Raw genomic sequence first — 16,580 nt, forward strand, 5'->3', positions numbered from 1 at the left:
AATGAGGGATTACTGTATTTTTGAAATAAAAACAATACAAATTATTGTATTTATCTATGTAGTGATAATATTTTTGAATATGTTGAATTTGTGTAAAAATAACAATGACTGAATGGCTCTTTCAACTACATTAAAAAGCTGAACTTGTACTATCCATCTAGTAAAGAGAAACAAAAACTTGCTAGACTAGAACTACAACTAAACTAGAACTTGCAGGCTGTCAGACCTGGAACTGGCAGTCGTTACTGGGTCAACGTGGCTGCCATGGCAACAGCTGCAGTGTTGGGTACATTGGAGAAGGGGAGAGGTCTGGTTGTGACTCGTGTTGTACTCTGTCACTTCCTGTTAGGTGCCCGTTTGCAGTCAAAGACGTCCGAGGAGTCTCCCAGGATGGCTTGACGGAAGGAAAGGTACTTTTGCTTCAGGGTCTACATCAGACGTACACAAAGTGATGCGCAAAAAAGAATGCAGTCAGTATGTGTTTCACACACGTGCAAAAAATGTTTAAACAGATTGAAGCTGACACAAAAACAAAATTTCAGAATATTATTATTTTGAGACAGAGCTGGAAGAAACAAACTGACCTGGATATTCTCATGTCAAACTGGAGCTGGGCGGCCTGAGCATCACATGCCTGTTCCGTGTACTGGATAGCCAGGAACAACTCTGAAGACATTTGTGGGGAGTTTATATAATAATTAAGGGGGGGGGATAATGATGAGCAACAACCAGAAAGTGTCCTATGAAAACACTTAATACACATCTTAAATCTATTTCTTCTTTTCCTTTCGGCTTTTCCCTCCAGGGGTTACCACACCGAATAAATGGCCTCCCTCTAACCCTGTCTTCTGCATCCTCTTCTCTCACGCCAACTACCTTCATGTCCTCTTTCACTACATCCATAAACCTCCTCTTTGGTCGTCCTCTAGGCCTCCTGCCTGGCAGTTCAAAACTCAGCATCCTTCCATCGATATATTCACTACCTTTGCTGGTCGGGTCATTCTCTCTACTCTCCACAGCAGTCACCAACCTGGGCGTGCGAATGGACCCCCATTTGACATTTGACACCCACATCAAGCATCTGTGTAAGACCTCCGTCTACCACCTTAGGAACGTTGCCAAGCTCCGCCCCACACTCTCTCTGTCCGATGCTGAAAAACTGGTACACGCCTTTGTCTCCTCCAGGCTGGATTATTGTAATGCGCTCCTCATCGGGATCCCTAGCAAGAGCATTCACAAGCTCCAATACATACAGAACAGCGCTGCTAGGATCCTGATGAGGGTGCGGAAATTTGACCATGTCACCCCCATCCTGGAATCACTGCACTGGCTCCCCGTGGAACTCAGGATTGAATATAAGATCTCCCTCCTCACCCACTAGTGCGTACACGGTAACGCTCCAGCCTACCTAAAGGAACTCCTCGTCCCCCAGACCTCCTCACGCACCCTCCGCTCCAGCACAGCCAACCTCCTCAGGGTCCCCAGAACCAAGTTGCACAGCATGGGTGATCGAGCCTTCTGCTCAGCTGCTCCCAGTCTGTGGAATGCTCTCCCTGACCATCTGAGAGCGCCACAGACTGTGGATTCTTTTAAACGTAGCCTAAAGACTCACCTTTTTAAAAAGGCCTTTCCTTAGCCTTTTATATATGCCTTATTGTTGGGTTGTGTTGTTTTAATAGTTTGCTTCACCATAGGTTTTATGCTTTCTTTGTCTTTGTAGCACTTTGAGATTTTTGTAATGTTAAGTGCAATATAAATAAAATTTATTATTATTATTATTATTATTATTATTATTATTATTACTATCTCTCCTCTGGACATGTCCAAACCATCTCAGCCTGGCCTTTGTCTCCAAAACCTCTAACATGTGCTGTCCCCCTGATGTACTAATTCCTTATCCTATTCATCCTGGTCACTCCCAAAGAGAACCTCAGAATCTTCATCTGTGCTACCTCCAGCTCTGTCTCCTGTCTTTCCCTCAGTGACACTGTAGACCAGGGGTTTTCAATTAAAAGTCACGGAGGTCCGGTTATAAAAAGTTCCTCTTCGTAAAAGGTCTGAACCCAAGTCCAGTTTGTGTCTTATAGCTGGTCTCTATGTCCACATTATCATTTATTATAAATTGTCAATGCAGCATATGTTTAAGTGTGTGCACAGCTAGCTCTTTTACCTCACCATGATTAAAAATAGACCCAGGCAAATACATTTCAAGCCTTTATGTTAGATTGAAGAAGACACAAACTTCAGAATTAAAAATAAAGTGCAAAAAGAGCGGAATAATCCTTTTTCTCATAAATGAAAGACATCCCAGCATTTCAGAAAGCATGAGTAAAAACTCTCTTTCAGGGGAAAAATACAAACAAAACTTTCTTCATGAGAGAAAGGGGCGTGTGGCCTGCCAATAATTTACTTGTACACAAGTAACCTTGTGCACACCTTGTGGTGGTGATCACCTTGTGGTGGTCACCTTGTGGTGGTCTCTGTCGTGTATGGTGAAAGAGACCACTGGACTTTGTCAGCATCTCTTTTATTGCTGCATGTACAGTATGTCCTCTCCTCTTGTGTGTGTTTCATAGTGGTGTTACACTCAGCAAGGAGCTCCTGATCTTTGTGAAGGAACCTGACAAACTCCTCCTTCAAGATAACTCCTACTCTATTCCTCTTCCTATCTCCAACCACCCACCATTGCGTGGGTGGTTGGAGAAGTTCAAAAGGAGGACTGGAATTCACTTTGTGTTTCGGCATGGTGAGGCAATAGTGCACGAACCAACGAGGGCAAAAAACAATGAGGACAGTAGTTAAAAGGTAAATGACCATCATTTTTATTCTTTATTCTTTGTTTTTTACGTTAGGCACAACTCTCATTTACTGTGTAATAATCTAATTGTAACATGTATTTGTTACATGTTTTGATGCATTTTTATGCTTTATAAAACATTTATGTCTGAATTTTGGGGGGCTTGGAACGGATTAGGGCAGAGGTACCACTGTACTTCAAAATGTGACTTATGCTTTCTGGACTGCTGTCTGTTAGCCTACTTACTCTGATGGAGCGGTCTTCTGCTGAAGCGCAGGCGGAGTGTTGATCCCCTGAAAGAGACAAAGACAATTAATCCTCCTTACATTTTTGGGATTCCACCTGTTTTTGCCAGATAATTTTCCAAATTTTACGTGTGAGGAACATGGTTACCTACATATATCTCAGTGGCCTGTAGCTATACCTTGGTTACATTTATCTATAGAACTGGAGTATTGTTAATCTTATGAGATTTGTGACTGAAAATATGAAATGGTTTGAAAACACATTTAATAAAACCAACTGTGATAAACATTTTTGACTACTTGGATAAGTCCAAAATCTAGTGATGTCTAACTTATAAAGCAGTAATTACTACATAACACTGGTGCAGAAAGACAAAAACACATGGGCTTTTGGTTTATATATTTTTCCCATTTCTACCTGTGCTGTTTCCAGTACAAGCTGGTCAATGGCCTGGTCTGGTGTTGAATGCCACTGGCACGGGCAGAGAGATTCTGTTTGATGGTCTTGATGTCATCTTTGATTTCCAAAAGGGCTTTTGATGAGGATGAAAACAATGTGTTGATCTCCTCCTGTGCCTTTTTCTGCTCTTTTAAAAATTCCCTATTTAAAAAACAAAGTAGGAACAAAGGCCACTGGAAATTAATTAAAAAAACAAAACAAAACGCTCCACAGACGACTGTCTGACATGGTGACATTGTGATTACTATAATTCTTTGCTCTCCTAGCTACGATTGAAATGTAAAACTAATAGTCACCTCCTGGAAAAATAGCACTACTGACAAAACATTTACACCTTTAGGCAAATTGCGCAATTCAAATATGTTAAGATGTGTAACCCAACAATTTCTGGATTACTATGATAACAAACACATACAACAACTTTCTACAACAACTAGGTGTAGAAAATTGTTCTTTTTTAAAACTTTCTGATCAATGGGACTTACTTTACGTTGGTCCCCGATGTGTCAATCTCAAAATCAAAGGTGCTCCAGAAATCAATTCCACCCAGGTCAGTACTCGGAGCTGAAGCTGCTGATGCTGCAGTGGGGCAGGCACCTCCTGTTCCAAGAGTGGCCTGACTCGAACCTGCAACACCCAGTTAGCACGCCGGGTATAAGACAGAAGAGCATCAGTGAGATTGACAACCTTTTTTAAAATTGTCTTGCCATTGTCTGGAACTCTGTGGATATCACTCTCAGAGCTTTTCTTCTCACCTGTAGATACAGTGTTGGAGAAGAGTCCCCCGCCCAGTGACGGACCTGTTAAGGCTGATGTTGTGGTTGTTGTGCCACCAAGACCAAGAGTGAGGCCCGTGGCTGCAGGCTGCTGTGGAGCTGTGGATGTCAGGACAGAGCCAAATGTTAAACCTGCACCTGCAGGGGCTGTGGTGGAGGTGGTAGCCGTGGTGGTGAGGGACAAAGGTTTTACTGAGGCAGTGGGCTTGTTGAAGGCCCAGCTGAAACCAGTGGATGGAGCTGAAGTGGCTGGGGAACCTGAGAGAAAAGATAAATGTATAAATAAACCTTAAACTCTGTTTGGATCAACTTTCTAAGATACTATTTCAGAAACATCCCAGAAATAACAAAATGCCTGATGTAAGGCCAGCAGTGGGCACAGCATCATCTAAAATAGAACGAAATCAAAAGATAAAACAATTTGTATGTGAGGGAGAACAAGTTAAATTAATTAAATAAAAAATGAGCTTCATTGCATGTCACTGGCTTTACTTATGCAGCTGTATAACATTATTATTATTACTTGAGGCAGGTGTGTTGAAGGAGAATCCTCCAGCAGGTGTTTGTCCAGAGAGGATGCCTCCTAGGCCAGGACAATGGGTGGTGCTCGTGGTGGAGGCAGGGGTTGCGGTTGCTGTATCGAGAACAGTCCCGATGGAAAAGCCACTAGAGCTGGTCACAGGTGTACTGGAACGGCAAGAAAAAACAAACAAACAAACAAACAAACATATATAAGGATTAAAAACTATATGGATTATAAACTGGGCTAGACTAAAGTGGAAAACTAAAATGCAAGGTCTGACTTGGCATAGCAATAAATTTACTTCTGTTATACAAATACAATTGAATTAAACCCCAAAACCAATTTATAAATTTTAACAGAATGACTTCATAGTTTTTATAATAATAATAATGCACATTTTAAGTGTTAAATGTTACCTATCAGACTTCAGATTACCAAGACAACCCAGAATTGATCAGCTAAATAACTGCTATTTATTCTTTCTTTCTGCTACAAGTCAACCTTTGTTTTAACAATGGATTGGTGACATCACACTGTTGTATGTCAGTGTTAAACACAAAAGTGTGTCGCCTACATTTGACTATAACAGTATTAAGTCACGCAAGTTTTACAATGTGCTAACTTCTGAATGTGTACTAAGCTAACGTAAGCTTAGTAATTACCTGGTTGTGGTCATCCCTGGTTCTGAATATCCTGAACCAGTGTTGGTGGAACCATTTGTCCCCGATCCAAAATAAAAGACAGACATTTTTCTTTATGATTTACTCATTCACAGCAACTGGCCACAGTGAATTTAGTGACACATAAGTGCTCACTGCAGCGATGCTCAGATGAAACTTCATAAAGCCTTGAAGCTTTGAAGCCTTTCATCCCCTTGGCACAAAGCTTCTTGAGGCTTCATTTGCTCTAGTAGGACATCTACTGGACCACTGGTGGTAGAGCAGTCCACCACTGGTTTTCTATTAATGTTATGTAATCTGAAGCACGGCTTGAATGTCATTACTGAGACGACAGTAACAGCATTTATATGCCTGTCCATAGCAGATCTGTCTTCTCAGTTGCTGAAAAACCCCACACACACACACGCACACACACACACGTCTCTTGTATATACGTGTGTATGTATCTCAATAACAGCGCTGGCAGTATCATATCAGTCCCCAGTAATGTGATCTTCTCCGGCTGGTACCTTACTTGAGTAAACCTGGGGGGAGTCCTCATCTCCGGGTTTGGAGCGGAGGTTGCGGTGAACGCGGTCCAGCAGCGATTTGTTGTCTTGGCAGAGCAAGGTACGGACATTGTCCAGCCTGGACCGGCCTTAAATCCTCACACTTCTTGGATGGCGAGTCGTCAGCCAGGTTAATGATCTTGTCACCATCATCAGTAGCAGAGCGCTCCAGGTCCACGATAGACTTATCATGTGATGTTACTTTACTTCCAGCGGGTCTAGAGCAGCTGAAACCTCTCTATTGTTTGTTGCATATATAATTGCTCAGATGTACTTAGAACATCTGAGCGCATATCCTCCACCATCGCCCCCCTGCGCGTTAGCAGTCGCTCCTTCGCGTCAGGCCCGGTTTCGGACGCGTCTTACACGTTCAAGGCTGATTTATAACGATAAATAAATATAAATACGGCCATCATACAGATATTGTAGGAGCCACACATTATTTTGCCGCTGTTTTGTTTTTATTTTGTATACTTTCTAGTTGTTTAGTTTGGTTGCTGTGGTGACGAGGGGAGTTTGGGTCACGTGTCCACCGTAAGCGACGGCCGTGAGGTTGTGTCAGGGACCGATCACAGGCGCCGAGGGAGGAGAGAGGCGAGTCTGGTAGCCGTCATGTTTGTTCACCGTTTTCGTTCTGCTTGATTACGTTTGTTTCGTCCGCTAACAGTTCGCACGTCTTATAATTATACGTCTTCATTATAATATATATAATATATATAATAAACCGTGATTTCGATAAGGTTACAGCGGTGCTGCGCTGCAAACGCGGTTGCAAGCGCTACAAATTAATCAAAGGATACTGTTGCCATGTGAATAATTTAAAAATTAAAGATTAAAGTTTAAAGACCCTTTTATTAGTCCCCCGTGGGGAACATTATTAATCATTACACACGTCTGGTACAGTATTGATCCAGTGGATATTTTTAACCTAAAGTTATTCCTATTTTATCCCACATTTCTTTGGTTTTAATCCGCTGTCTTCAACAGCTAAGGTAACGTTAACCCTGATTAAATGTTAGTTAGGCAGATAAATGAGTTGTAGTTGCATGTAACGATTTGAGTAACCAAGTAACGAGAAACATCTCGGAAAGTTAAAGGAGTGATGAATATACGAATGTGACTAAAATGAAGCAATAAAGAACAAGTTATACCAGATAGGATTTTTCCCAATCTTGTAAAAAAAAAAAAGAAAAAAAAAAAAAGCAGCAACTTCTGCTCCTGATAATTAAATCAAATACCAGCTACCTAACATGGAGTCCTCGCAGTCGTTTTCTTTATTCGACAATTTAATATTTTTTTTCTTCCATTCTTCCCAAACTTTCTCAATGGCATCAAGTAACTAAGTCAATAGAACCAGAATTCTGTTTTTGTGACATATATTTTCGATTTGTTAATGTCCCCAAGCTGACACTTTTCTATTGTTTCACCATCTTCTATTAGGTAGACGTAACCTGCTATTGGAACTAAGTTTCATTGTTTTATATTCCAGCCATGCCTCCCCCAGACACATTCTACTGTCACCAGCAGATCGACATCCCTCCTCAGCTGCCAGACATCCTCAAAAACTTTACTAAGGCGGCCATCCGCACACAGCCCAAGGATCTGCTGCTGTGGTCTGCGTCGTAAGTTTAGGCAGAGGGTAGTGATACATGTGAATATGTTTTATTCCAATCTTGATCTTTTCAACAACATCATAAACAGTGTCTCCAGGCTACATGTCTGTATGAAACAGCGTACCCCTTTCACCTGTGTATCTCTCATCTTTGCATCGACTGGGTATAATTGGATCCCAGGGGCTTCTGTGTTACAGCAGGGTTAAACTATCTGACTTTATCCAACAAACATTAAAAAAAAATCTTTAAAAATACTGGGCATATGTGAAATATATCAAGAGTGTGTTTGTACCCCTAAGGACTGACACATTACTTGTTATTTTATCGGCCAAAGTTATTTGGCAGTGTTTACAGCAAAAGACAATAATGTGAGCCATATGGGGACATAAAAACAATTCAAATGTCTCCTGGGTTACAAGATGTTTATATGCTGCTGAACTAGTATCGGGTACTCGTTCTGCCTCCAAATTCACAATAACATTTGAACTGTGACAGAAGCCCGCTGACATATTGAAAACATTTCTTTACTTAAAAGATGATTCGTTCAGCTAATGGTAGTAGTGAGAACTCATTCATTTGGTCTAATGTCAAATTACTGATTATTAATTTCAAAGCCGGGGGGTGATGGGTGACAAGCAAAGTGAAGCTAAGCCTGATAGTCAATAAAATATGAATATGTGTCAATTATGTTTCTTTGTCTTCGTCCAGATATTTCAGTGCATTGTCTAAAGGAGAGGTTCTGCCTGTCAAGGACAGGCTGGAGATGAATGTTGCCACCCAGAGGACTGACACTGGTCTGACTCCAGGTCTTCTTAAGATTCTCCATAAGCAGGTATTTTGCTGATTTTATTTGACATATTGTTTTACTAATTGTTTGCTTCATAGTGTAGCTTTTGGTTTACTTTTTTGCATTTGCATGACCTATGCATTCTGTATTTTGAAGTGATTACTGCATTTAATGTTCCATGAGTGTACATTAGTACTTTTATTAAGTTTAATATCCTCATTTGCTTATACCAATATTGTTTCGTGTTTGTCTGTATTTTGTAGCGTTGGTATTTTCCCATCTGGATCATTAAATGTTCGTATTGTAAACCTCACATATTGTTACCTCACCCAGGGCATTTATTGGCATATGCATTCATTAAGAGATGGAAAATTGATATTTCCTTAAAGGCTGACACATGATGGACTTACTCGCACGAGGATGTGGCTCTATTAGTGTTCAGTACTAAAAAAGTGTTTAATTTGACAATCTGGCAAATGAAAGAAAAGATCGTTAACTCAGTAGACATAAATCCATTAAAACTGTAAAATTGTGCTGGTTTGAACACTAATTTAGATATTTAACTTACATATCAATATGCATCTTGGAAATGGAACAAACTCCTCATCTTGCTGTGTCATTAATACATAACCTATGATGAAATCTTGCTGACTGTTAACAGATTTGTTTGCATAGAATAATACATAATTACTCATGGATGTTTTTCAGTCATCTGATAAACTCAACAACCTTATGTAATTGTTCTCATCCATCCTAACTCTTTTCCCACGTCCCAATCTTAGCTGTCCCCCAGCGAAACATGCAGCAAGGACGACCTGCAGAAGAAATGGAGGGGCCTGTGTCTGCCCGCAGAGCAACTTCAGACCCTGCTGTCACTGGGCAGCTTCAGCTCAGAAATCAACTGGATGGAGTTTCTTGCCCTGGGCTGCAGTGCTCTTGGAGGGGTGAGGTGTTATATAAGGCCAGATATAAATGCTAATACCACTTTATACTACATTCTCCAAGCTTTAAACCCCATAGTAAGGCAAAGGACAGCTGGAGATCCCCAAGCAGCACCTTTTTTTGTCTTCTGGTGTTTAAACTAGATCCAGATGTCTGTGATCTAGACTTTTCTCTCTATCAGCGTCCCCAGGCTAAGAGATAAATGGAGGGGAAGGATTAATCCCTCTCTGACTTCTCCGATCTTTGCAGTGTTGTGAAGGTGATGATTTTGCTTAAAAGTTGCCGATAGAGCAGTAGAGGCAGATTAAAGAGAATTACTTTAAGCTCTGAGAACTTTGTAGATTATGTTTTAGAATCGACAAAAGCAAATGCAGTTTAACATCACCAACTTGATGTGCTCAGTATGAGTAGATTGGAGAAGATCTGGAGCGCAAGAGACTGTTCAGCTTTCACCACATGGTGGCAGTCTTGCACTGCATGGACGCGAATGTTTTTGAATTTCTTGCAAGCCATTCTCTGATGAGATGTCTATTTGCAGTACACACTTGAGATGCTCAAGCAAGATGTGATTGTGCTTGCATGCTGCATCTATGTTTTTTGCATTTGTGCATCACAATGCTACCGTCTGTTTCTCTGCAACTAAACACACTTTCTCAGACCCTCATGAGTACCATGAAGTTTGTCTGTGAGATCCTGACAGAAGACGAGGAGGGCGGCGCTGCCATGATCCCATTCAACACTTTTGTCAAGCTTTACACTTACCTGGCTCACCTGGATGGGGATGTGAATCAAGGCCACATTGACATCGTCCTCAACAGCCTGCAGGAACGAGTGTAGGTGTTGTTCAAGTGTGTCATTTCCAAGAATGAAAGAAGACCTACGTCACTACTTGCAATAAGTAGAGGCGATGTAGGCGGTAGAAATGTTACCTTGTCTCAATACAGCTGACTTGTTTCTCATTTAAATAGCTTCCCCTTCAATTCAGCTCCATTGAATTCTACTAAAACTATCTGGAATATCACTCTTGCATATTTTTATTCCTTTTCTTGCTGTTTAGCTGAAAATTCTTCTAGAGTTTGATTGTATCATTTCTACACAAATTTAACACACCATAATGTGAAATATATTTTGTTGCTGGAAATCAGCAATTAGCACCTCTAAATTGAACTCTACAGCTTCACTGTGGAATTGTTGACTAAAATTATATTTTAAACTTGCACATGTTTAATAAGGTATTTATTATAGTAATCATGCAGCAAATACATTCAAAGTCTAACTGAGATGACGATGTCAGTGTATTTTCTGCCTTAGTTCTGCTCGGCCCAACATTTCTATCAGTTAAATTGTTAGATTGTACTCAGTAACGTGAACAACCCCACACAGTAGGGCTGTTGTATCAACGCCCTGATTTTTCTGTTCAGCAGCGCCCAGCAGACCAGCATAAGTCAGGTGTCTAACTTTTACTGTTCATTAGCATGAGGTGAGGAAAAGTGAGGGGGAAGCAAGGGACCCGGTAAGGAAGGATGGAGTACAATCAACAAAATGACAGCGTTCTATGAATAAATGTGCCTGCTAATTCTCCTTCGAGCACAGCTGTTGTTTCATTACTGAGAAACTGGTCCCATTAATTGTTAGCATCAGATACAGTAGGTTATTATTCATCATTGTCCAGCTGAATGAGGCTGCTATTTAAAGTCAGGTTGGAATCTTTTAATGAGCAACAAGAGAAGCACAAAGCTGCCTTCCACAAACTGTCAGGTGGCGTGTGTACACTCTTTATCGATTGTTCCAGTATGTCTGCTCTAGCCAAAGTTCATTTATCATACACACAACCTATCATCTTGCAGTTTCACCTCATTTGGCCTCGCTGCTGGTGTATTCATTTCGCCCAGCGGAGAAAAAAGAGGGGTGGTAAAGAGATAAGCTCTGAGGGCACAAGAGCATGATTTTTCAGCTTGTGCTAAAGACTTAAACCTCCATGTGCTTTGTCCACTCCTCCAATATATAGTGCAGCACATGGGTCAGTAAAAATGCACTCTCAGACAGGTTTATTATACTAGAGAGACAACACAAAATCACATGTGGGCCCAAATAAATCTTGGTCTTTCTAAATTTCACATAACTTCATATTTAATTCATGATCTGGAACATAGTTACAGATTTCCCCCCAGTGCATGCAAAAAAAAAAAAAAGTTTTGTCATTTTTTTAGTTATTTCATCAGGATGGGAGCTGTGGTGAGGCGAAGGGAGATGAAGGAAAGATGGAGTCTATGCTTACCAAATAATGATCCGCCTATATAATGAAAAAGGAAAGGAGTTGTGTTAGAGCTTAAACTGAAGCAGAAGAAAAACTTTATTTTTTAATATCAGGTACAGTTTGAGTCTGTTCAGATGGAGTGTGTAAATCAAATATGGAGTAGCAGATGTTTGACAATCCAGGCATCAATACTATCAGTTACATCATTGTTTTTTAGATAATGTAGGTCAGAAAATTATTCTTATCATTTAGAATAAAGTATCTGCTAAACAGAAATGTGGACAAATTTTAGACTTGGGCCACAGAAACTTTTCCACAAACTTTTTTTTTAAAATGAAATCTGGAATTTCATGAGTTGTTGTTCGGAGCCATGCTTCCTTTTCATCAGAAAGTTCCTGTTTTCAAGTCGGTACTTTCCAATACCCACGGACCATTTAGGATTGAGTGTGCAATGAAAAACATAACTGAATTGTGAAATAAATAGGACTGCAGCAGTTTATGGACACTTTTCTCTCTGTCACTGATCCGTGTTTGTCTCTGCTAATATATCAGAGATTTTAATGTTAAATGTGATGAATTACTTTTGAAGTTCTGGGAGTGGGTCTTTGAAGAAAACCATGGAGGAAAACGTAATCCTCATCATTCTAGAGACCTGAATTTTATTTTGTTGTTTTTCCAAATCTGAAGACTTTCCTCAAGCTTTATTTCAAAACCACACTCTTACAATATCAAACTACAAACAGCAACAGCCAAACTACTTTGTTTCAGTCATCTATCCATCTATACCCACGAAAATTGGCATGAGTGTGTGATCAGAGACACTTGTTGTACTGAAAAATGATTTTCCAGTTTGACAATAATTTTGAAGGAAATTATACCATATGCTCATAAATAATTCAGTCAGACAATCCGATACAGATCTCGTTACCTTGTGTTAAAAAAAAAAAAGCGGACAAGAAACAAAAGCCATTTCCCTGTATTTATCAGTGGCTTCCTACTGTTCCCATTCTTGTCACTCTGCAGTCTGGAACAGACATGTTTCTGTTCTCAGATTTCCCGCGAAAGTGTATTTTTAGTGGCATCCTCTTGTTCAGTACCATGCATGTAAAGTAAAGCTTCAGAGCTGTGTAGTTTCCTTTGTTCGGATGTTGGAACTTGAGAGCAACATGATGTCATTACAAATATGTGAGTAGTTTTGGAATCTCTGCTCTAGGGTGGACAATGTTGCGTAATTTCCTCCAACTTTGCTCACAACATCGCATCTCCAGGGACACGACGAATGTAGCAGAGAAGTGCGAAAGAGAAAGGCCGAAGAGACAGTAGACACAAAGACTCCGATTTAGCTTCCTTTCTGCGGCTGTTGTGTAACTGAGGATGGGGGAAAATATGATTTGTGTTGTTTCGTCAGGGATTTCACATCAATCAGCTCTATTCTACTCATCACAGCTAGTCTGTAGTTTATAACATTCATGGCTTGTTTTATTTTATTTAATTAGATTTTCAGTTGTATATCAGTATACTATAAACATGTAATATGTCATCAATTAATAGTTGTGTTGTTGTGTTCCAGGGAGCTCCAGGGAGGAATGATAAAACCCCAGGACTTCATGTGTCTGGATGCTTTGGACTCAACTCCTTCTGATTCATCAAACCTTCACAGAGAAGCCTCTGGAGCTGAAAAATAAATATGAAGACAGAAATCAAAAGGATCAACTCTACATACTCACCTTGAAATTTCGTTGTACTATTGTTTGATGACAAAATAAAACCTCTTCAAAAACTGAACCGAAACCCAAAACATGCGTCAGCTGGAAACACCCACAACCACACACTTTCAAACTGTGTGTAACTACCATATGACATCACCAATACTCTCAGTCAGGGATGTTTTAAAGCACGGGTCAGAGTTTACCGCTCTGTGTTAGAGCTGATGTGGGATCAACGAGCAGAAACAACCACGGCAAAGATTTTTTCTGATCTCATAATCCCCTCTCTGACTCTTGTCAGCATACACAGAAATCATTCAACAAGAACTGAACTCTGGGTAAAAATATACATACTTTATATTACAAGAAAGAGCTTGGAGGGGATTTTCTTGATTTCAACACCCACTGGGATTTTGTTGGAGCGGTACCCTGCAACCAGTAAAGGAGCAATAATGAAGACCATCTTTAGTTCCTCTGCTAAAATATTGGGCATTAAATCCTGTGCTGTTACCCTTCAATGCAAAGATTGTTTCTGTCAATGTGGGATTTCTATGTGTTTTTTGTTAGTGTGTAATTTTGTTGTTTTTGCCTTTAACTTACACACAAGAAGACACTAAAAGCTGATGAAGGACCACTGATGACTGATTAAAGTCAACTCTTGTCCAAGCTTAGACTATTGCCTCTCCTGGCTTCTTACACTGATTAAACAATTATACGAAAACTTTCCAATCAGGCTGTTAATAACAAGTTAATGTATTTAAATTTCCAGACTAATCTTAAACACAAGCAAAACCAAGTAAAATGCCACACATTCATTTTACCAACGTGCACACATACATAAACCTGAACAGCTCAGTGCTTGTGTCCACAGGAAGCTCATAGGAGATCTTTGTGTGGCGCTGCTGCTTTACGTATGCCATCCATAAAAGAGCCTGAGGTGTGTTGGGGTGTTTTTGCTGTTGGTGGTTTGAAGGGGGAGGGGGGGGGGATTAATGAATGAGCGATTGTGGGACTGCAGTAGCTTCTCTGAAGCCTATGATAGCCAAGTACTCATATGTGTGTGTGTGCGTGTGTGTGTGTGTGTCTGTGTGTGTGTTTGTGTTTGTGTGTGTGTGTGTGTGTGTGTGTGTGATGCAGGGACATATGAGCTTCACTGAGACCTTTTCACAGACATTGTTAAAACGACCACCCTGGGGGAGGCTCAGGTCAGAGAGCCCTGTCCCACAGTTCCTCCATGTTTGTGTAATCTGTAAATGTAAGCCTCTCAGCAGTAGTTCCTTAACATGGGAGCTAGGGTAAGGGACTTTTTAGGTCCAGTGCATGTTTTGCTTGCCCTCACTTGTAAACATCATGAACCTGCTGCTTATGGCTGCTTGCGTAGGCCACAAACACAGCAAAATTGTAGAAATGATTCACTCATGAAGCATGCCAGGATCACTGAGTGGAACAGGTCTGGATGCCGAGTACCTTCCTCTACTCCCTCTGGCGGAGGCTGCAACAGGTGGTGGGGGTCGTAACGCATCAGACCTCTTAATAACGTAAGAGATATTTTAAATCTTCAATCACGTTTCAGCTCTTTCAAGGAAATGCTATCAACACAAGCAACAAGAAATATTTTAACAGACGGAAATATCAAATCTAACCTATTTTGCATTCACTGCTCTTGCTCTGTACAGTTAAACAGGATTAGTGACCTAGTCTACATAACAACACATATAACACACACACACACACACACACACACACACACACACACACACACACACACACACACACACACACACACATCCATTGGCAGAGCTAATCATTGTGATTATCTTTCCAGGGGATTTAACCTTTCTTATTAGCCTCAGTGAGGTAATGCAACTGGTTCTGCAGGTGACGGTACACACATGACTACTTGTGCACACAAATCATTTGCATCACAGTAAACACAAGAAGTGTGATATTTGAAATGATCATACCATGGTACAATACAACAATAACTTTATAATAACAGTTACAATATAGTCAGCAGTAAGTGCAGGATGTACATAAGACATAAATGAAGGTCTGTGGAAACCACTATGGCCACTAAAGCTTCATCCCAATCCATGAGAATGTCTTCATACAGCTGTTGATGCATCATATCATAACAGTAAGTAACTTCAATACCACTTGAATATTGAGTAATATAATGAGAGCCAGACTACCTTCACTGCTTTTACTTACAATTTACAATATTGAAACATCTCAACAATTAAATTTACTGTAATTCTTCGGTCAAATGCCCTAAACAGGTATAAATCCAGCCTATTCCAGTGGTAGCCCTCCCATATTAGGAAGTTTTTAATCAAAAAATATCTGAAGAAAGTGGTGAACCTTCTAACTTTGTTCCCTTCTGTTTTCCACGATGATTTAAATAAAATTTTAACTGCTTGGCCGATTTCCCAAACAAACTCCCTCACCCTTTATCACAATAGTCCTGGTTTCTGGATTTGAATGAATAGACTTAATGCAGAAATAATAAACTATAAAAGATGAAGAAAAAAATTCCAGTAGGAAAAATGATTAATACTAATAACATAATAAAATCTGATTGTGAAATAAAATTAATTGTAATGACGGGCAGTAAAAGGTTGTGATAAATATGCAGGTATAAATACTAAAACCATAAAATGATATGACTCAAGATAAAAACTGGACTGAATATCAAATATCAATGTTTTCAGCACCTGTAAGGTGGTTCTGTTCATCTTAGAGATTAATGGCTTCAAGCAGCATCACCAAATATTTATGTTCCCACTGGTTAATAAAGTAATCCTTTCTGAAATACACCCGGTGCACGGCCACTCAGAGCCTTGAGGACTAACAAAGGACCAGCCTATGAGACTGTTGATAGATTTACCACTGGAGATGTTCAGACTGACCGTCATCCATACGGCAGTTGGACGATACCATAGAGATGGAAGAGCCACAGGAGAGTAATGCTCTCAGCTGGGGGGGGGTCGAGGTAAAACAGTAATGGGTCCACACTGGGACTGTTATGCATCTGCTTTTTTCCACAGCAGGTGAAGCAAACAAACTAGTCTTATTAATTACTGACAGAAAAATGATCATGCACATGTTTGTACGTATGACTCAGCCCTTGATAGAATATTGTAGTACTTGGATCGTAATATATGAATGAAGATTATATTTCCATAAACATCACCTTATCGTCACCTCTCCTCGCTGTTTTGATGATGCATTCATGTGTAAAGTAAA

The 16,580-nt window shown here is 40.2% G+C and overlaps 2 protein-coding genes across 2 annotated transcripts; one reads left to right on the top strand and one right to left on the bottom strand.

Moving 5' to 3' along the window:
• Positions 1–335: 335 nt before the first annotated feature.
• Positions 336–5,549, bottom strand: LOC137587907 (nucleoporin p58/p45-like). The gene is made up of 8 exons (XM_068304589.1): positions 5,464–5,549; positions 4,802–4,965; positions 4,258–4,536; positions 3,988–4,129; positions 3,461–3,643; positions 1,447–1,561; positions 1,031–1,273; positions 336–428 (listed from the first exon to the last, which is right to left on the bottom strand). Exons 1-8 carry the CDS (start codon positions 5,547–5,549, stop codon positions 336–338), a joined length of 1,305 nt encoding a protein of 434 aa, XP_068160690.1.
• On the top strand, positions 4,425–13,360 carry ropn1l (rhophilin associated tail protein 1-like). Its single transcript, XM_068304272.1, has 6 exons — positions 4,425–4,554; positions 7,519–7,651; positions 8,351–8,474; positions 9,212–9,373; positions 10,029–10,204; positions 13,199–13,360. Exons 2-6 carry the CDS (start codon positions 7,521–7,523, stop codon positions 13,311–13,313), a joined length of 708 nt encoding a protein of 235 aa, XP_068160373.1. The 5' UTR covers positions 4,425–4,554; positions 7,519–7,520; the 3' UTR covers positions 13,314–13,360.
• The last annotated feature ends 3,220 nt before the right edge of the window (positions 13,361–16,580 follow it).

Source organism: Antennarius striatus, chromosome 20 (genome assembly GCF_040054535.1).
Source record: "Antennarius striatus isolate MH-2024 chromosome 20, ASM4005453v1, whole genome shotgun sequence".
NCBI lineage: Eukaryota > Metazoa > Chordata > Actinopteri > Lophiiformes > Antennariidae > Antennarius > Antennarius striatus.

Bases quoted from the DNA above. Each gene is read 5' to 3' on its own strand.
- LOC137587907 (XM_068304589.1), bottom strand. From the start codon at position 5,549: ATGTCTGTCTTTTATTTTGGATCGGGGACAAATGGTTCCACCAACACT. The intron at 4,537-4,801 runs GTAATAATAATA...CTTTTCTCTCAG, and splicing joins CTTCAACACACCTGCCTCAA to GTTCCCCAGCCACTTCAGCT. The intron at 1,274-1,446 runs GTGCGTGAGGAG...CACCCTCATCAG, and splicing joins TGGCTGTGCTGGAGCGGAGG to GATCCTAGCAGCGCTGTTCT.
- ropn1l (XM_068304272.1), top strand. From the start codon at position 7,521: ATGCCTCCCCCAGACACATTCTACTGTCACCAGCAGATCGACATCCCT. The intron at 9,374-10,028 runs GTGAGGTGTTAT...ACACTTTCTCAG, and splicing joins GCTGCAGTGCTCTTGGAGGG to ACCCTCATGAGTACCATGAA. The intron at 10,205-13,198 runs GTAGGTGTTGTT...GTTGTGTTCCAG, and splicing joins AACAGCCTGCAGGAACGAGT to GGAGCTCCAGGGAGGAATGA.